The sequence below is a fragment of the Corvus moneduloides genome, chromosome 4, assembly GCF_009650955.1.
Source record: "Corvus moneduloides isolate bCorMon1 chromosome 4, bCorMon1.pri, whole genome shotgun sequence".
NCBI classification, from domain to species: Eukaryota; Metazoa; Chordata; class Aves; order Passeriformes; family Corvidae; genus Corvus; species Corvus moneduloides.
This window is the reverse complement of record NC_045479.1, coordinates 35,219,825-35,241,143: the sequence shown is the minus strand read 5'-3', so window position 1 is coordinate 35,241,143 and position 21,319 is coordinate 35,219,825. Positions and strand designations below refer to the sequence as shown.

Below are 21,319 nucleotides of genomic sequence, written 5' to 3'. Positions count from 1 at the left end.
CTATTATTTTCTAATTTTTGCAGATATGATGGTCACTTTATCTTTGAACTATATTTTCATTGGTTTACTCTTTCAAAAAGGAAGTGGCATGTCACAAAAGGATGTATGTTAATATCTCATTAGTAGTCTATAGATATCTATTCTTTTAAATGAATTGAGTAATTGTATTACATGTGCAACCAACAGTATCTTCACTATGTTTAACTGATCTTTTAGGTTTTGAAACAGAGTATATTCTAAAAGTGAATAGCTATTTTTATTGTCAAAGCTTGAAATGTCTTTTAGCTTGAATGAATTTAAAATACTTGAAACTGAACAAAATCTCACATTTTTTGAAAGTTCTAAAGAATTTGTCTACTTGGTTTTCATTTTTTCATTTATCTGAAAATCCCAACGTATGTTATAGCAAAGGCTGTAAATGTATTGTTTATTGACTATAAAATCAATAAATAATACCCTTTCTTTCCTTCTCAGAACTCAGTGCTTCTGTGCCTTACAGAAGGATGTGTGAATGGCGATATGAATCTTGTGCTAATCCTTGTTTTAAGACATGTAGTGATCCTGAAGGAATAGCATGTAAATTTCTTCCTCTGTAAGTAAAATTCGTCTCATACTGCTACTGTATTGTTTTTCGTATTAAGCATACCATATGCATTCTGAGAATTACTGCTGCTGCAATATGCATTTATTTTTACTACCCCAATTTCAATATCACTCTTATGAGAAACTCTTACAAGTCATATGAAAACATTGGTTACAAGCCTCTCATTTCCCACCGTTTGTATTCCCTTTAACATGTGATTTCCAACACAAGAATGAGGGTTTGTATTTAGCCCAGAGGATTAGCTTCTGGTAGTGGTTAAGTAGAAAGCTATTAAATTAAATGAAGGTTATTTCCTTCTATGGGTTTGTAGTTGCATCCTAAACCAGCATACCATGATGCTAAAACAACACGCTGTCTGGTGTTTACATGAGAGAGATCAAAAATTGTAGGAATAATAAGGGAGAAATACGCCCTCTCCTGTAAGAACAGGGAACTTTTATACTGGGAGATGCCCATCGACGTGAAGAGAGGGATTTCAGAGCGGTGATGTTACCTTGTGATTTAGTAAACAGGTTTCCTGTCTCCATGGTTCTTCCCTGACCTCTATGAAACCACAGTAAACTAAGAGGAAAAATGCCTAAAAGCACAAAGCACAATGTGGTGGAAAATAAAGGATATTTTAGATTTCAGACTCCCTAGGCATATGCAATTTATGATCAGTAATACTATTAATATTACTAATTTTCTCTGTTCGTATTCTAAGCTTTTTCCTTATGGGAACACTTATTGTTAATGTCATGATTTTCCTATTGAATAGTCCCCCCAGAATGAAAAAAGGCTTGGGAATATAGTGGTTTGTCTGCATTCTCTGACGTTGAAAGGACACAAGAAAAAGGCTTTATAGAGTCAGTCTAAATATTTTGATATCAAAAATGAACATATCTGGGTAAAACAACAGTCTTGTAGAGAAGTTCAGCATTCTGTGGAAAACCTTTCTGCTTCAGGATCTAAACTTCCACCTAGTTGTGGAAGCAGAATGGTCCAAAGCTATCATGTTCATCAGCCTATGCAAATAATGATTAACACTTTAGAAATAGAATTATGCTGCTCAATAACTTTTTTACCTTGAAATGCCTCAAAATGCTATGTTCATCATTTCATTGGAAAGTTTTCAGAACTCTGAAAAGACAGTCTAATGGTTTGTTTGGCCAAAACAAAATAATTTAAAATTAACTTGTACTTCTACTGTGGCTTTAGAGTTGACTATGCAATATTTTAAAGGGTTGAAGGATGCATGCCATACTGTCCCAAAAACATGATCCTTGATGAGGTCACACTTAGATGTGTTTATCCAGAAGACTGTAAGTATACTTTATTCTGTCGATCTACTCTTACAAATTACTCTAGAGATCTCAGGAAAGGATTAATCAAATGTACATTTTTTTAAATTAAATGCTTTCTCAGAACACCTTTCTGTTGAAGATAGTCTCTCTGGGACATAGACTCCATTTCCAATCATCCAAAATACGGCTTCTGCATTCAAACAAGTTATATTTCAAGTTGAATTCTCGTATTTCTCTAATAGTGGGTCATATATAACCTTTTGTGATTATGTTATACCCAGAGCAACTATATATTTAACTATATAATGCTAGTATATTATGCATCTGTAAGGAAGAGGTCCCAGATGAAAGACGCAGAGATGTGACAAAATGTTCAGTCTTTTCAGAGAATGACACACCACTAAAAAATTCAGCTCATCTATTTCATAATTTCTGGTGTGCAAAGATACCACATTATTTGCTTATTTTGGGGGATAAAGTATTATTTTAATATTAAAATGTCACTTTAATATTGTATCTTATTTTATTGTACAGATTTTGAATTAAATACATTATGATTGATATTTGCTAGTACAAAGTTATCTCGTATAGTATACTATATTCTAATGATGTATTTATTTCAAATATTTTACTATTTTGGATTTACTGAATTTTCTATGGAATTGCCTTGTTGCTTCAAACCTGCTCTGCAAAATCAAGGTTTTCACCAATAATAAAAATTAACTACTTTCATTTCTGCAGAGAAAATTAGAAAACATTTTGAGTCAGCTGAGTTCCTCAAAGTCATCAGATGACCTGGAACCATTGGCAAGATGTGATTTGCTAATATTTAAATGGGGTTTGATATTTAAATGGGCAGTAGATAGATTTGCTATTTTTATTTTCTAATAATACATAAAAGACAGTTAAACACACATTTTTCCTTTTAGGCATACCTGTGACACCTACAGAATCAGAAACTGGACTGAAACCTTCACCGTTAATCTCTCACATGGGTGCTACCACAGAGAGATTTCCTCAGACACCTCCTTTACTTGTTACTTCAGGGAATGAATCAACTCACATCAGTGTGACAGACAAAATAACCATGAGTGCAAACACAGCTTCAAGGGGAATTAATATGTCGGCACAATCCATTACAGACTTTTATTCATTGGAAGCATCTAATGCAGCCACCTATTCAACATTTTCATTACCAAGTACAGTGGAGCCTTCTGATGTACTTCACAGCACAGCCAGCCTTAGTGCCCTTTCCAAACCCATCCCTTCAACAGATTTTCCAATTCTTCTTCAAGCCTCAGCAGTCACTTCACATACTGCCCGCTCTAATGCATCTATAACTTTACCCATTACAATAACAACTCCAACAACCCTGCTCAGTGCAAGTCTTATTCCAACACATTCTGCAGTGTTAACACCCACTTCCCTAGTGGTAGTTTCCTTTTTCACTCGAAACATGAACCAGTCAGCTAGGAACAGTTCGACCTTCCTCAGCACTAACAACTTTAACCTCCGAGATATCTTTTGTCACTTCTGAGCTGCCTGCAGGGATTGGGAAGAGTAGGAGTCCTTCAGTAAGTCATCCTAAGGGAGCAGAAATACACTCTGAAGTGTCTTTGTCTGCCTTGCTGGCTGACAGAGCAACTTTCATAAGACCTGTATTTCTTCTAGGTCCACGATTGACACTAAGCACATCTACTTCTCCTATATCTGCTTTGTCTGTTAGAACTAGGTCTGGCGTTACTCAAACTGCGGTTTACCCAACACCCATTTCTGCACTGACTTCAACTGCTCCTCAAATTCCAATGACTACTAGATTTTCTAGCTCTAAGACAAGTTTTCCTCAATTAATCACAGTTTCATATTTCAAAACTGCAAAACCCTTGTCTAAAACTTCTCTGATATCATGAAATGCTAGTTCTTCAACTAATTTTCCTCCAAAGCCATTTTCATCTTCAGTGCAAATTTCAATGAGTGTTCCTGAGCAGACATCTCCATTAAAAAAGGGCAGTATTTCTGCTGCTCTGCCAATAATGACAATATCTTCACCTCAAGTTGTTTCTCAAATCCCTGTAAACACTTCTTCAAGTCCTGCAACATGCATGGTATCTACACCAGTGCATTCTCTGTTTACCTCCCTGAAGCCCAAAGCTATAGCAGGTGCCATGGTTACCTCTGAAAGTCTTTACACAGTACCTTCTGGTGCTTCCATTCCTCCAGTCAATTCAACAATCTTTGATAGGTCTGTAGTAAGTAAAGCCTCCACAGAAAATAAGCATATAATGCACACTGATTTATTTTCATTGTCATCCATTTCTAAAAAGCCAATGAAATCCATTATGTCTACACTCTTCCCTCTCAGGACATTGGTATTACCTCTAAATGCTACATCAATAACCACTTCAGAACTTACAGAGTACCCAAAAAGTTCAGATACAGAATTGAAAACTGACCCTGTGGCTCAAAGTTCAGGCACTTTCATTTCCAAAGATCCTCCTTTTACAAGGTCATTATCTTTATTTACAACCTTGTTATCAACATAAGTACCATATTATGTGACATCTCAGACTACAAGTTCTTCATTTATTCCCATAGTCAGTAGCACATCATCACTAACACAAAATATAAGTGCTACCCAAGCATCAGTTTCATCTCTAGATACACAAGGAACTTCAAAAATTCCAATTATAGACCTTGTAACTTCTGTGGATTTTTCTAAATTCACTTTAAAAATAAGTCTCTCTACCAACTTTTCAGCTGCACTAAAAACATCCATTGTAATGCCCTCTTTACTAATGCCTACAACTTCTGACGTCACTTTAGTAAGCCAGCCCTCTATGCCTTCACCTCCTCCTAAGATCACTCCTATCTCTAATGTTTCTCTAGGAAAGCCGAGTTCTTCGGTAAGTTCTTCAGAAGAAGATGGAAAAATATCAGCCATATCAGCTGGAATCATCACTCCGTCCACTACACCAATGATCACGAACACAACAGTGAATGCTACATCCTCAAAAGCACCTTATATTTTTGCAAAAATGCTGCCTAGTTCTTCAGCCAGTTTATTAGTTACTTCAGGAGCTACCCTAGCCTCTAGGATCACAACAAAAACCACTGATTCTTTTGTCATCAATTTGGATTTTTATATGGCTTCAGCTTCAGTTCCTACCACCATAGAAGCACACAAACCTTTATTTACAACTGCAGTAACTCAAGCTTCACAGAGCACTAGAGAAACTCCAAAGATTAACATAATGAAAACAACTGGTACTACAAGTCCATTATCACAGATGAAGAGTACCTCATACATAGCATCAGAAGTTGAATACACAACTTCATTTGAAAAAACTGTGGATATTTCAGAAGGTGGTCAGGCTTCACATGAGCAAAGAAATGCTACCAAGATGAAGACAACCACAACTGACAAATCTTCCCCACCTTATTTGCCAGTAACTGCAGTTCAGAGTTTGCTTTTTTCAAGAAATACAACCTCAGTCAAAAATATCTCTGTTTCTGGAGTCCTGGGTGTAACAACATCAGATACGTCCAAAATGCCAACACAGAAACCCATTACACCTTACTTTAGTGTAACAGAGGCCACAGAGCTGCAAACCAGAACTATAATAGATATATCTCATTCTAGTGGTAGAATGGCTCTGCCTTCCTCTTCAGAAATGACGCCTGTAGCTGACAAGGCTTACTTTGGCACCATGATGCATACACTGATGTCTACATCTTCTGAGTGTGTGGTATGATCAGTCTTACTTGCCCCTACATGTTAAAATATATATTAATTTTCAGTCCATTCTGTTATTCTACCTACCTGAGATTTAAAATATTTCCTATTTTCTATTTAATTTACTTTTTAAAAAAATTCTCAGTTATTCTTAGAGAATAGTTTTATTGCTGCTCTTACATTGCCCTGATATATTCTGCAACTTAGATGTATTGCTCTGAAAAAAAAAAGGCTTTAAAGCCATGTTATTGTTCTAGATAGCTAAATATATTTCTGAGCTGCAGAAAAAGGCATAATCCTTGGAATTTTGGTGTTTCTGCATAATCTCACCCTGACTTTCCTTTTTCCACTTGTTTCTTTGTCATAGGGTTTAAAATGATGGGAATGCATGGTTTTCTGTTTCTTAAAATGCTTCAGATTATTACTGATGATAACGTGTAGCCTCAATGCATAATGCTTTACATAGGGTATTCCACCAAAGCTGGATGGAACAGGAAGGGTGTGAATGAATGGACATGCATCATTGTCACTGGTTACTACCACACAGATGCAAGTCATTCCAAAATAAGCAATGAGGAGCAGGTAGATGTGGTAAATCTCTCTCAGACCTGGGAGATGGACAAGTAATTTCTTGGACTTCATAAGACCAATGAAGTTAAAGTTGACTCTGGTTGTTTTTTCCTTATATGACAGCCAAGATACCTCGAACCTGTTGACAAATGTAGCCAGTATGTCTGTGTTAATATGGGTTGGATGTTATACAATCTTTCAAGGAACTGCCCTAAGGATGTGCTGAAGCCAGGTTGTGGTTTTCGAGGAATGCCTGTTCAAGTTAACACTGATAGCTGTTGTCCAGAATGGGAATGTCCCTGTAAGTTGCTGTTTTATTTTTAAGTAAAACATGGAGCCTTGGTACATTTCAATTAATAAAATAAAGGGTTATTACAATGAGAATGAGGGGTTAAACAGTGGAATGAATTAAAAAGAGGTATTCATCAGCAAAGCAGAACTAAATATACTGAATGTTTTGGTACCTTTGAATTGACATTCAGGAGAAGCAAAATATTTTTTTTTTAATGAAAACATTGAGATGACATCTGCAATGCGAACACCAATATTTCTCAGCTGAGACTTTTCAGAATTTTTATCAGTAGAAATGTTAAAATTTCAACATTTCATGAAGAAAAATAAATTAAGTACTAGATTTTCTGAAAGACAGAACCCTCATATTTCATTTAGCTCTAATTGCAGTTTTTATTCAAGTGCAGAAACTGGTGGATGAATGTCTGCAGGGGGAACAAAAAGGCTAAAGACAAGTCATATTTAAAACCTTGTAGTATTAATGAAATCAATATTGCACTTTATATTTGCTTCAAGATAAGACAGATAAGTCCCTTGTCAGTATTTCAAATTATCTATCTATCTATCTATCTATCTATCTATCTATATTTATGCATATACTTTATCTCACACTGTGCAGATTCATTAACCTTGCCTTTAAAACATTGACTTAAGTGAAAATTGTCACCAATTTAAACATTCTCCCCTACCCTGGGCACACAGAAGCAGGTTAAGGTATTTCCACTGAGTAACCTAAACACTTTCTTCTGCTTATGGCTGAATATGCTGCCTGCAGAACAAGGTCATCTATCTATCTATCTACTATGAATGTATATGCAAAAGCAAATAATGTTAGAACTGAAAGCTTTTAGAAATGCCCTGTATTCAGTTTTGTGGTAACCTCATTAAATGACAGTTCTTTTTTAGGTCAGTGTTCTGTACTGTCTGAACTGAGTGTTATTACGTTTGATGGAAACAACATAGCCCTCTGCAATATGGCTTCCTATGTTTTAGTCAAGTTACCAGGAGAAATTATTGTTGCTCATATTGAAAAATGTCCTGCTAATCAGGTAAAATTTTTGAATTTATGTAATAATTATAATTGTTCCTTGAATTTTTGTGTTATAAGTTTGAAATTCTGCAAAAATATGTCAATTAAAACTTATACATAAAAGCCATACTCAATGAAAAATGCCAAGTTGTTTAATTTTCAAGAAGCATGCTTAATAATGCTGTCTAGAGAAAAAAATTTTATCTTGAGTTGAATACTAATTGTTGTGTTATAAGGAAATTCAAATGTAAGTTCCTTTTAAATTATCATAGGTGACATAACTTCTGAATATGCATGTCTCCTTTCAGGTTCTTCACACAGAAGTGTTCCTGTAACCTTGAATTTGTACTGTACAATATGGTCAAAATACAAAAATATTTTTAATAGTCAAAAATTATATTTTGTAGTTATTTTAGGAAAGTATTAATGACTTTGTGATGAGCTGTTCTTCGTAGTTGTCTAACTCTTGTCTACACAGGAGATTCGACCACTCTATTTTTAGATTGCCAGTTTAGATCAGGTCAGTCTCATCCTTAGAGTCTGTACAAATATTTCCTTTGCATTGTCGACAGTCCTAGTTTATGCAGCCCTTGAGCAACTGGATTGAGTCCATCTTTGGTTTGTCGACAAACCAGTCAGTGATGAGGGGCTTCAACAGGCTTCTAGCCTTCCCATCCCTCTTATTACTCTCACTGGGCAACTGTATGTTCGAACTTTAAGACCGTTAAGGGCATTGCATTGTTTTAGAGGTTTTCTACTAAATTGCTCTCTTGTTTCCTGGCTGCAGTCTAGAGAAGGGAATGCAGAACACATATGCAGATGAGTTTTAGAAGTCTGCATGTTTAGTTCTTCATGAGATATTTTTTGAAAGGGCCTTTCAGCGTATGCACAGAATTTGCTGCAGAGTGTGTATTTTTTATTATTTGTAAGGAATATATTAAATCAATTTAATTATGTAGCTGATTGTAGAAGAACATTAAAGACAAAGAAAATAGTAACTTTTTTTTCTAAATAAAATCCTGCTGATTATTATTGCGCTTCTAATTTATTTTTGTTTTCCAGAGTGCAAATTCAATAAGAAAACTAGTAAGTGCTTACTTATTTTGCTAATTATAAAATGCATTAATATTAAAAGATATTATTAAAGTAATAAAAAAAATTCCAATAGCACAGGCACAGAATTAGAAAAATGATAGTAACAAAACTTGTTTGTTGCTTTTCTTTCAAGGTGCCACCGGCAAACACTTCAGGGCTCTGTTTTAAGAAATTGAATGTCACAACACACACATGTCAAATACTTATCAATCGTTTAGCAAGAAAAGTAAGTATATATCAGCAGTGTGTGTACTCTTAAAAAATAGCTGGAAAGCTATGTTGTTGTAGAATGTGATATATCAGAATTAAAATGAAACACAGGATTAGGACTACTTTTGCAGTTCAGGTTCCCAGTAATTCATGCTATGCTAGAAGCAAAACAATATACATTTCTGGTACCATGCTTCACTTAAATGTCATTTTTCCAAAATGACATTTTAAGGTTCTTTTAAGATTTTTAAGAAGCTGCAAAAGCAGTTATGCCTGAGACTATACTTCCAGAAACCCTAGAACCCTAGACATGATAAATTCTTAAGCTACTTTTCCTGCTAGTCAGTAACAAGTCAGAACAGATGACTTTGAATAAGTGGAAAGGGGTTTTGTTTTATCATACAATATATGATAAATAAGATTTCTTCTTTCCTTAATTAGAATTTTTTTTCCTCATACCTACTTCATTTGCAGTTTTTGGAAGTAGCACTGGTGGGAAGCTCTCTGATTTAAGCACTGTGACTGTCATATGTGGTAGAGGCTGTGAAAAAAACCTTTTGTTATAAAATAGAAATGCATATAAAATACATCATTGCAATCTGGCTTTGTTTCTAAAATGTGTTTGGTTTATTTTAGGTAATTGTGGATTCTGTAATTCAACCATTACCATTTTCAAAAGAAGGACTGAGTGTTCAGGATACTGGTGCAATGTATGTTGTTAATACCCCAGCTGGTATTAGCATCAAGTGGGCTCATCTTACAGGCATCATAGATATACAGTATGGATTACACTCCAACACATCGAGGAAGACAGAAGGACTTTGTGGTGAGGCTATGGTGGCAATTCTTTTCTTATTTAGAAACTTCCCAATAGAAATTTGCAGCTCCCTTTTGTGTCTGTGACCAGCTGTCCCTATAGCTCTCCTTGTGACCCTCATTAACTATGCTGACAATCCTATATGAGGGCCTGTGAAAGACTATTAATAATAATAAATTAATTGTTCTGTTTAAAATCACCGTGTGATAATAAAGTACTTTGCAGAACAAGTAGTGATCAGCACCTTGTATCTAAATAACTTTAAAAAAATCTACTTATTTCATTTACTTATTTCTGCCTGTTTTAAGAGTATTGCTGAAGCCAAGTAAAGAAAAAGAAAATTTTTAGTGAAGTGGCTGCTAAAGAAGTTCAGGTAGTGACAGTATATTTCAGTGATTATGGAGAAAAGAATAACTGTCTGATGTTAACAGTAGCAGCTTATTGCTATGAAAATACTGACAAAAGTTGTATCTTGGGAAGGGTCCAATTCTTGTGAGGATAGTGAATTTAGAATGTGTATTTAGACCTCTTGAGGCTGGGTCTAGGGTCCAAAACTGTGCTGAGTTGTCTCAGTCTTGAATTACAATGATAGTAAATGTAGCAGGTTTCAGGCTTCTCTTAAGTCTTTTTATAATTCTTCCAGTATGAATAATATAAAGTCTAAGCAGGTAATTTAAAATTACTTAAATTTTATCATAAATGTTCATTTTCTGGTGGTTTTTAATTTTACATAATCTACTTCATATTGAAAAGGAAAATGAACTTTTTATAATCTTTTAAACCACTTTTAGTTTTAAAAACTAAAAAGCAAATCAGATATGCTTTAAATATAAATATAAACAAATCAAGTCTTTAAAATCAATTTCTATATTCTGCTTGAACAAAAGATCTAGTGAGAGAAGGTGAAGGCTGGCTCTGCATGTTTTCCCAGTATCATGCCATCTTCTCTATGCATGCAGAACGAGTGGGATGAGATGAGGTCAAATGTAGGAAGACTTACAGAATAGTTCCTCTTTGTGTCATGGAAAGATAAAGAGAGTAAGACAATGCAGACAAATCCAAACTTAGCTTAAAAGTGTTGCACTACCTAATATTTTGCAGTAAATTCTGAAGCTTTCTTTGGTGCTTCTTTCCTTTCTCTGCTGTTTGTTCCTGTCTGGGATTCTGCAATCTTCTTCTTCTCATCCTAGGAAAATTTGTGGGACTATGTGGTAAATTTGCTTTATTTTTAAAGCTGTATTGATTCTGCAGTTCTGCAGCATGGCCTTAAAAATTCTAAGTTTGTGATCTGCAGCAAAAAGCATAAGAGTTAAGAATACTGGAAAGTGGTGCTACTGTAAAATGCTTCTTATTTAAATGCCATCTTCTGTATTTCTCCATGCTGTCTGAAAGAACAACAACCTGCTACACCAAGCTCATCCAGTTCTAACAAAGGACCCTGGAGAGCATCAGACTGCAGGGCTGAAAGCAGGAGGGCAAGGGCTTAGGATGTGCTTACCTGTGCAGAAGGAAAGTGAAAACAAGAGAGTAGCTCTGCCTGATCAGTACCCGAGACATAAAACGCCAGTATGAAGATCAAAGTTTTGGCATTACTCACTTGTTCTCACTTAAAGAGATCATATAGTTTAATTGATTAATCAACAGAATGCATACAATAATGAATTCAGGTAGACAATGAATGTCAGAGGTCTGGGAAGGTTGTTTTTTATAGTGGTTTTGTATTAATAAATTGAGTAAGAACAATATTTTCTCTAGATAAAGCAATTTGTTCATCAAAAGATTCTTTTCATAACTTCTTGCACTTAGAATGTTCAATTAAATTTCAGTACAGTGTCAAATAATCAGTGACGAGCAGTTAATTTGAAAACCATCTACTGTTACTCCCAAGGAACTAACTGATATTCAGTGAATGAGATCAGAATCTAGTGCTGTGTCAGTGAATTTGCTACAGTCAACAGCACATTTTGGTAGCAGTTTTTCTCAAAAGTAAATTGCTGTGAAAGATATCATGAGTTGTGTTGTATGATCTACTTGCTTTACTAAGCCATTGAGCTGAGAATAGAATCACAAGCAGGAAGTTGGAACTGCAGTGGGTATACAGCTGCTTTAACTTATAAACTCAGGTGACTAAGTTGCACAGGTCAGCCTGCTGCAGTGTTGATCATAACTTATCAAGTGCACTTTTCTTTCCCAAATGAAATGTGGCATGTTTGTTTGTGCTTTGAATATGACGCTCTGTCTCCAGGGGTCTGTAATGGAGATCCTAGTGATGACTTGAAAATGCAAAACATGACCATAATTACAAATATGGAGGAAATCGAAATGTTCATTAAGAGTTGGGAAATTGAGAAATCACTTGATGTAACAACCAGGAGGCCAGCAAGAAATTGTACTGAAGATAACTGCTCATACTGTATGGAACTGTTAAACAGAAGCACTTTCATCCCTTGTCACAAGAAAGTGAGTATGATGATCGGAAAAATTGCAGGAGCAAATCTAATAAAAGTTGTATAATTAAGAAAAGCGTGATGGATACACGCACATTTTTCATGTTTTGCTTATTTTTATGATTTGACAATGGAATGGATGGTTGTAATACCCCTGTCACGTTGGCTTTAGTACTTTAGTCATGTTGTCCATTGTAAACACACATCTATATTGATCCCTGTGCTATTACGCTGTTTTTTTGAAATTATTTAATGGGCAATTGTCAAAGAAGAGACAACGGATCATCATGTCAAGATATACACATTCCGAAGGTGTTATTTTTATTAAATGCTTAACATGGATCACTAGAACAGAAAACCTCATGCTTCTCCTGCACACAACAGCGATTCATGCAGTTGGAGACTTATTGGACTAAAGAAATTTTCAGTTAAAAATTTTTGACATAGTCAAATATTATGTTGACAATTTTGTTGCATTTCTTACAGAAATCACTATCATTTGTTTCCACAAACGGTAGTTTCTAATGGGGATATAGCTGTAGCATGCAGACTATCACTAGAGGTGGGTAGTGCAGCACAGCTGCTTCCCAGAACAGAAAATGAGGAAGCCCCAAATCCCTGAGGTCTGACTGACTTCCCCCACTTAACTAAAAATAAAAAGGATTAATTACTCAAGTGGCCCTTTCTTCCTGAGAGATACTGGAGTTCCCGTTCCTAATTCATTTCTTCTTGTTCTGCCTTTCCACCCTTGGTTCTTATTGTGTTACACTTTAGTTTTCATCACAGACAAATGCTGTTAAAGGTGTTGCATGCAGCTGAGCCCCGTCTTTCAAATTCCTGAGACGTCTCGTCAATTTCCTGAGGTAGAAAAAATTCAGGGAGTTCTTCTGAAAGGAAGGAACTAAAGTAGTTTCTTTATATACAAAATTAATAGATATTTGCCTCAGAAACTTAGTGGGAGAGAGCAGTGGTTTGGAATCTAGAAGATAGAGTAGCACCAGTGAGTAGTAGGATGCTTTGCATAATTGTTTTGACATAACTAATTTTATAATAATTTAAGGAAATCTGAGGAGTCAGAATTCCTACTGCATATACATTCCCAGGAGAACTCTAATAGGGCATCTTTTCCTGGTTTATAGCAAAAACTGATGTACCATCAACATTTTCAAGGGGTTGGTTCATCCATTGTGAAATTTGTTTTTTTTCATATACAAGATGGTGGCAGAGCTAGAGTGGATGGAGCATACTGTGCACTCTGGCAGGGAGCAGCTCGTCAAGGATAGGTAACACAGTCATCAGAATCATCATGACCTTCTTGGCAGAAGTGAGAGACTGCTTGAAAACTTACTGAAATCACAGGGAGAACTCGGCTGCAACACAGTAGTGAACAGGCAGAATGAAATAAAATCTGACTTTTACATGTTGTTAAAAATTTATGCAAACAAATCCAACAGAAATAAGATGGGTTGCACCACCTGCATTTAGACTCAGTTACATAGGCTATCAGGTCCTACAGACACAGAAACAGAGTAATAAGTAATTAATTCACAGAAGGATTGTATGGAAGGTATAGCAGCAACGTTTAGCTGAGATTGTTCACTTTTAGTTGACAGGGCTATACTGAAAAGTTCTTGTAAGTAGTGTGACAATCTCACTAGATCTGTGTTCTGTGTCTGCTGATGAGCACAGAAAATTCGTCAGTTTAAGTTTTGCAGAATGAGTGTTCTGACAAAAATGATATGTTTTAATTTAGACACTGCTAACAATTTTTTCCCTTATGGCTATATTATTTCGCTTAATTACTGATTTATTTTAATTACAGAAAGTCCTTATACTTGTTAATTCCCAATTGCAATATGTTCCTAGGTGTCACCACAGGAATTTTGTGAGAAGATGTGGATCAACAGTTCTAATTTTTGGAATTATGAGTGTGATGCGCTTTCTGCATATGTGGCTTTGTGCAACAAGCACAACATCTGCATTAAATGGAGGACACCTGATTATTGTTGTAAGCAGACAGCCATGTTCTGTATCCCTATGTGGCTTTAGTGATGAAGTTTTTCGAGTGATAAGTTAAAAATATATTTCTTTCTATTATTCTTGTAAGTAACATCTCAATTTATCACAGCATTGATAAATCAGGGTACAAGTTCTTAAGATACGTATACATCATTTAGTCATGAATGAATTTTAATCTCCATTGAATTAGCTGCTGTAACAGAGTACTGTTAAAAGTATAAATGCATGCTTTCTGTGCTAACTCACTTGTTATTACTACCTATTTATCCAATGAAATTCTGAAAGAATACAGAAGCACTCAATGTCCTTTTTTATTCCTTGCAGCACTGAACTGTCCTGAGGGCAAGGAATACCAGCCTTGTGTGCAACCCTGTGAAGCCAAGACATGCTTGAATAAATGGTTCTATGAAGATTCTCCCTGTTCCTATTTAAGGGAAGACTGTGTGTGTAAAAATGGCACCATTCTGCATAGAACAGACTCTGACCTCTGTATACCAGAAGAAAAATGTAGTAAGTACAGTAGGACAGAGTAGTTTTGCAGTTATGAAATATTAACCGCAGTTATACTAACAGTTCATGGTACGAGATGAGTTTAAGTTCTGTGTCAGTCCTCAGTAAGCGCGAATCTGAGAAAGGTCCCTTGAACAGAGCCTACGTTTTTCTCAAGCTGCAGCAGTTTGTGTTTTCAGTTATCTTGGCTTTAAGACCCAGTGCTGATGTACCCCTACTGGGGGGAAAATAGTGATCATTCTTCTATAGCTCCCAGGCTTTCCTCCCTTGAGAACTTAGGAAGGAATAACCTGGGCAGGTTCTGTCCCTTGCCCTCACCCATTTTCACCATAGTGAAGCATTTGTTCCTTTGGGGCTCTTAAGGTCATCATCCTTTTTCTTGGATTCTTTTATGATAATGCTCCACAGTGATATTATTTTATGCAGAATGTTATGCAAGTCGTGGTTGCTTGCAGGAAATGGGACCTGTCTGCTTGTTGAAGGGATATCACGGGGGTTTGTTTTTCCCAGCATGTACAGATAATAAAGGAGAGCCCCGCTCTGCTGGGGAGATCTGGAATGGGTCCATGAGAGGGTGCTGCATGTACAGCTGTTTAGAAAATGGAAGCATTGTTGCTGTAGAACCTGAGTGCAATGAGGATCCAGCACCAGTCTGTGAAAGAGAAGGGGAAGTTCTACTCGATGTCATTGAAGAGAGAGCTTGCTGTCCCAAGAAAGTTTGTGGTATGTACCACATTTGTGTTCAGTAACAGAAGTCTAAGTGCATGACATTCACAGGCAGCTGAAAAACTTTAAATTCAAGGTAACATTTTTTAGAATTAATTTTCAAGTACTTGTGGCTGGTTGGGCCAGCAATTGAGGCTTCTATTCTTTATAAGAATTATTCACCGAAAAAATTTTTTTCTTAGAGGTCCACCAGTTAAGCAAATCTTCTGTTAAAAATTATTTTTTAAGCTCTTGCAAGGAATTTAATAATAAATTGATATATATTCAATGATAGAAGTACCTTGGTATTTGGGGAAGTCATCAGAGATTGCTTGCTTTTCTTTCTAGTGCTTTGGTGTGAAGAGCAGTATCCTCTGATCTACTGCTGTTTCCCAGAAGAAGTTTTTTGGGAGCTGATCTCTGAATACTAATATTCTGCCTAGCAATGATTGTTAAGAAAAAGAATAAGTTTTTTGCTCTTAAAATATTAAGCAAAATATACTAATTTCTTCATAACATATTCAAGGCAGATGAGAATATATGGTCCAGCTGATATGGTCCTTTTGCTCATTAGATACCTGTAACCAATACTGTATTGTGAATTTGCTAAAGGAACATCAATGGGACTTTATAGCTGGTTTCATGTATAGGAAGCAGAGCAAGTGAATACCAGTTTTAAGAGGGATATAACTGCTTGCTTGGGTTGAGCTCAAAAATCTATGTGATGGTATGGAGTGAACTTTAAGCTGACTTCGGCTGCTCTTGTTTTGTGGATCTCTGTACTAGATGGTATAAATAGTTTGAACTATAGGACTTGCACTTGTAGCTGTTTAAAGATGTCAAAATTGATTGTTTTTTATCCCACAGAATGTAACATGTCACTGTGTGATGCCATTATTCCAACATGCAAACCCAATGAACAATTAGTGGTAGGCTACCAGCCCCTGTCCTGCTGCCCACAGTACCGATGCGGTAAGGGAAATACAAAACCACAGTTAGTGGAAAGTTTTCCATACTTGTATTGTATGTTGGGAGAAAATTTGTGTTACAAGTTGGTTTGATTGCTGACAGACTGGGACACTCTAAATAGCACCAGGCAACAATGTATGTTTTTTTAAACATTCTCCAATATTTTTTTGTGTTTGTGTTTTTTGTTACTCCTGATTTACAATCACTTTGGTGTATTTTATTTTACATAGTATATGAAGAATATATTTTTTAATCTTTTTGTATTGTTTCAGTGACTCCTTTAAAAAAGTTGTTTGTTTCACATCCTACAGAATGTGATCCTTCAGTTTGTTTTAATGCCTCCCAGCCAGACTGCCGAGAAGACCAATTTATTGTTGAAGCAAAACAGGAAGATCCCTGTTGTTTCTCTCATCTCTGTGGTAAGAAGCCTCTAATATTTTTATGGAGAGCTTAGGAATAGCCAAGTATTTACAAAAATAGACTATAATTCTAAACCAAGTAACTTAAGGTAGGAATGCTTGGAGAGGTCAGTGAGATTTCACACAGATCTGGCTGACTGGAGCATAATTATCCTTGGGTTTGGGGATCTTTTCTTTCCATCATAATTTTGAACATCATATTTGAACTTTGTTTAGTTTTTATATCCATAAAAACCTTAGAAGTTCTGTTATCTGAGTAACAAACACAATACTGCTTGTTATATAGTCTATTAGATGGAATTCACATGTGCTAACTTTTTAGTATTTAAAACTTTGTAAATGTCTGATTTTTTTTAAAATTTAGTTTGTGAATCCTGTATTGAGCCTGTTCCCTTGTGCAGTGAAGGGGAAATTCTCACTGTAGACCTTAATACCATACACTACTGTTGTCCTCATTACTACTGCGGTGAGTGTAACTGCTGTGAGTTCAATATGTCACCAAATTCTGTAGAAATGACAGACAGTGTGTGGGTGTGTGGGGATTTGTTTAGATTCAGCAGTTAGGGTGGGCTACAGGTATAGACTAAGAGATCCAAATGAGGGTGTCCTCGTTTGAGGTATGTTCAAGCTTCTTGGTATACTCAGTGGTGGGCTAACAAACCCAGTCAGTGGAGTCTGGAGAGGTTATTTAGTTCACCAGACAGAATATTGTTATTTTCACAGTGATCTAAATACCAGTGTATTAATGTGGCACTGAATCCTATCCTTGGAGTATTAATATGCAATTGTTCATATATTCAAACAAATTTAATAAAACAGCTTCCATGTTGTTTTTTTGTTCTAAGACAACTAAAATCACTTTTGAAAATCTTTGTTTAGTTTTTCATTCCAAGTATAATTCAGATGCTTAAGAAATACAATAATATTTATATAGAAGAATGTTATTTTAGAAATGTAATTTCTAAATGTATTTTAGAAAAGTAATGTAAGCTGCAAAACATGAAGGAAAGTTGAATACATTCTCATATGTCTTTTCCTCTCATTTAGTTTGTGATGAAAATCTTTGTTCTGAGCCTCCTATGATTTGTACAGATGACATGACACCTGTGAAGGAAAAAATACTTGGGCAATGTTGTCCTGAATGGCGTTGTGGTAATTATTTCTTTATTCCTTAGTCACAGCTGTTAACCAAAGCTAAGAGTTAGCTAATTGATTAACACAGTTTTCTTTATCTCTTCAGAATGTAGCTGTGAAAATGCTACTATGCTGACCTGTAAATTGGTAAGTGGTGTCTTTTAAATATTGTTAATAATGGTGTTCCACTCTCCTACCCCTCCCTTTTACACTCCTTGTTTCAATTGGTTGTAAAGAGTGAACAGGGACAGGGTGGGATTGCCTTTCCAGTCCCAGCTGAAGCATGTGATTCCAACAAGTGTCTGCATAGTGTTGTTAACCATTCCTTGGAGAAATTTCACTTTGTGTGTTTTAAGATGGAAAAAGAAAAAAAGAAACTGTAATTTTATCCTGGTCAGTGTTGACATGAAACAGTATGCTAGTGAGGCTTTCTACATAAGTAATTCCCATTTTGAAAAATAATTAATGAGGTATGAACTTTATGATTATATATATCATCTGAAGAAATGTGTTATTTTCTTAATCACTTATGCTTTTGATTAAAATGATTTAACATTATTGAATTTAGCTAGTGTGAGAAGTCATGAATATTTTGCTTCTCTGTAGTTTGTCATAATAGAGACTGTGAGATGGAAAATAATTATGAGTGAATGTTCAAACTCCCATTAATACCATAATGATCCTATTTTCCTTATCCCATGCCTGAAGTTCCTTATGTGAAGACTTCATAACATAAAGTCTATTAAGGACTTTTAGATTTAAATAGCTTTCACCACTCTTTCAGAAGAAAATTCTTAGGAGGCAATCTTTTGCTAATATGTTTATTATTGAAAAAACTTTTTTTCTCAGGAAAAAATGCTGTTTATTGACTCTGCTATTCTATGCACCCCTATGGAAAATGAAGTGCTGTTTTCTGTTTGATGAGATAAATACATTGAATAACTCTGAATGTGTTACTGTTTCTTGCGTACATTGCAGCTTTTCTCTTTTATGAAACCAGGGGTGGAAGTGATGAAAGTAATATTTTACATTTTTAGAGAAAAATTGTCCATGTAGCACTACCTTTAATTGTGTATGACTTTGTAAACTTTTATCTTTTTATACTCAGGGAGAAGTTAAAAAAATAGATAGCAGTGTTTCCAGTGCTTGTGGATGCACTCACTACATTTGTGGTAACTTTTTCATATTCCTCATTGTTGTGTTTCAGTTTTTAGCAAAAAAGGTGCTTTTTATGCATTTATGCACACCATTTTATGCAAAGAAAGCATAAATAGGACCATTATAACCTTCTCAAACGTAAATGCTCTTTTATCCTAATTTGATGAGTCTCTATCTAGTTATGCAATGATACTCTCTTTTCTGAATGTGGTGCTTTGTCTGCTAAGCCATCCATTTTATGTCTATTCTGGCAGGGTGTGGGAGTGTTGCAGAACTGCCCATGCTTTCAGAGTCAGGTACAGTCTCTCTGGTGAGAGGCAAATAGGAAACAGGCTGTGAATGGTAGCTGAGTGTGAGCAGGGCAGCTGCTCCTGGTCTGCTTTCAAGCACACATGAGATGACATCTCACACAGAGCAACTGACCTGTTCAGCCAGCACAAGAGCAGGTAGCCAGTCTTAAGATCAGAGCTCTGCTCCCGTCCCTCACTCAGCTACCCATGTAGACTAGATTTCAGCTGCACTGTGCTGAGGCAAGCTGCAGTCTTGGCAGCAGCCCAGGCTAAACTGCCTCCAAGAGCCAAGCACACATTTATGGTACAGCCTGAGCAGATTACTGGCCCACAGGTATTTGTAGACATAGTAGTTTAATTGACAGAAAGGCTACATTTTGTGATGCACAGAATAGCTGAATGGTAAATATTAGAACACTTTTAAAATAAGAACAACAGAATTTTTTTACTTCTATAGTACGAACACTATCAGTTTTAGGCAGTTTTGTAATTGTAGCATTTTCTAAAACTGAATTATCATTCCTCCTGCTCTTGTTTGGTAATTAAAACCACAAACCAATCAAGTCGAAAAGACAGAATACTTTTGCAGTGCATAGGACTTTGCCCTACTTTTGTCTTATCAGTGTTTCTGTTAATTTGTTTCATGATTTTTTTTCTCCCTCTGCTAACATTTATTTCTTTTGGTTTTAGAGAAGGATGATGTGTGCATCTTCCAAGAGGTCACAGTACTGAATCCTGGACAGTCAGTGATTCAGTACTTGGATGGAGACCTTTGTTACACTGTGCAGTGTTTACAAGAAAAAGATCAGAACACAGGCTACAATGCCATGCATTTCACAATGATGAACTGTTCCCAGCAATGTGAAGCTGTGAGTATTCTTAAAATACAGGAATGATGCAATTTGTGAGCACAACTGCACAAATAGGATAAAGGTTTTGGTGAAGACTTTTGCTAGTCCTGTTTACTCAGCAAGAACTTGAGAACTTAACAGTGATGATGTGTATCTTGTGGGTACACGATTATTTTGAGAGGCAGTTTCTAGCAGACTATATAAACATATCTATCTGTCAATCCATCCATCCATCCATCCATCCATCCATCCATCCATCCATCCATTGTTTTCCCTGGTGTTTTTAATTTCAGAAATCAAAGAATTTCTGCATAATGTATGTTTAAAAAGTACTTGTTTTTTTTTCTTTCCTTTCTTTCCAGCATCAAGTATATATTCCTTCCTTCAGCCACCATACTTGTTGTGGTACGTGTCAAAACGTGTCCTGCTCTTTTCATACAGAGAATGGAACGCTGATTGTGTATGAGGTAAGTGCCTCTGAACAGAGATAGGAAATAACTGTAATGATACAATAGACAGGAGTCTGACAGGTGTTTCTTAGTTAACTCATGCTGTCAGTCTTGCTTCATACCTCCTTACTGCTGGTTACACAGTTAGAGACTGTTTATGATGTATAACTGGAAATGAGTGTGCTTATCTAAAGACCTGCCATTTCACACATGTAAATATCTTATTGGTTATAATATTTTCTACAAAGATATTCAAATGTCATCATTTACTTAAGGCTGGATATGCTTTAACTGCAGGGCAAGGTTCAATTTTTATCTCTAAATTTTGTACTGTGATTTAGATGTGTTGAGAGGTTCTGAGCCTATATCAGGACTTCTATGTCCCCCTCTTCTCAGGGCCACTCTTCTCTTCATGCTGGTTACTACAGAAAGGAAAAGTGCAAACTGAGGCACTGGGGCTCAGGATCTTGATGGTGTGCCCCAGCATACACATACACAGAAATTTAGATGTGGCCATGGTTTGGTTCATACTTTGAATTGATTTCAGAGCAAAAGAAATTATTGAACTGGCACAGAGTCCTTTCATCCTGCAGTAGGACACCCATGCTCAGCAGCATGCTGGAGATTAGAGCCATGGCTCTGGGGAGGAGTAACCTCTGGTAGTTAGAGGATGATCTTTGCCTTTTGCCACCTACGGGTGGTCTGCAGCAGACTTTGCACTCCAGTAGATGCTAC

The 21,319-nt window shown here is 36.0% G+C and overlaps 1 protein-coding gene across 4 annotated transcripts in view; it reads left to right on the top strand.

The window, feature by feature from the left end:
• The window catches only part of OTOGL (otogelin like), a 92,333-nt gene that overhangs the window by 59,966 nt on the left and 11,048 nt on the right, over positions 1-21,319 (top strand). For 3 of the 4 annotated variants that reach the window (XM_032107413.1, XM_032107415.1, XM_032107412.1), the window contains exons 34-54: positions 475-592; positions 1,826-1,905; positions 2,817-3,086; positions 4,774-5,633; positions 6,314-6,491; positions 7,388-7,530; positions 8,574-8,597; positions 8,740-8,832; positions 9,453-9,642; positions 11,879-12,093; positions 13,947-14,088; positions 14,424-14,609; positions 15,120-15,332; positions 16,182-16,286; positions 16,595-16,702; positions 17,067-17,168; positions 17,750-17,854; positions 17,943-17,983; positions 18,945-19,008; positions 19,975-20,153; positions 20,498-20,602. In XM_032107413.1, coding sequence (XP_031963304.1) covers positions 475-592; positions 1,826-1,905; positions 2,817-3,086; positions 4,774-5,633; positions 6,314-6,491; positions 7,388-7,530; positions 8,574-8,597; positions 8,740-8,832; positions 9,453-9,642; positions 11,879-12,093; positions 13,947-14,088; positions 14,424-14,609; positions 15,120-15,332; positions 16,182-16,286; positions 16,595-16,702; positions 17,067-17,168; positions 17,750-17,854; positions 17,943-17,983; positions 18,945-19,008; positions 19,975-20,153; positions 20,498-20,602 — 3,521 coding nt within the window. The remainder of the gene's footprint in view (positions 1-474; positions 593-1,825; positions 1,906-2,816; positions 3,087-4,773; positions 5,634-6,313; positions 6,492-7,387; positions 7,531-8,573; positions 8,598-8,739; positions 8,833-9,452; positions 9,643-11,878; positions 12,094-13,946; positions 14,089-14,423; positions 14,610-15,119; positions 15,333-16,181; positions 16,287-16,594; positions 16,703-17,066; positions 17,169-17,749; positions 17,855-17,942; positions 17,984-18,944; positions 19,009-19,974; positions 20,154-20,497; positions 20,603-21,319) is intronic. The other variant, XM_032107414.1, reaches the window with a different exon arrangement.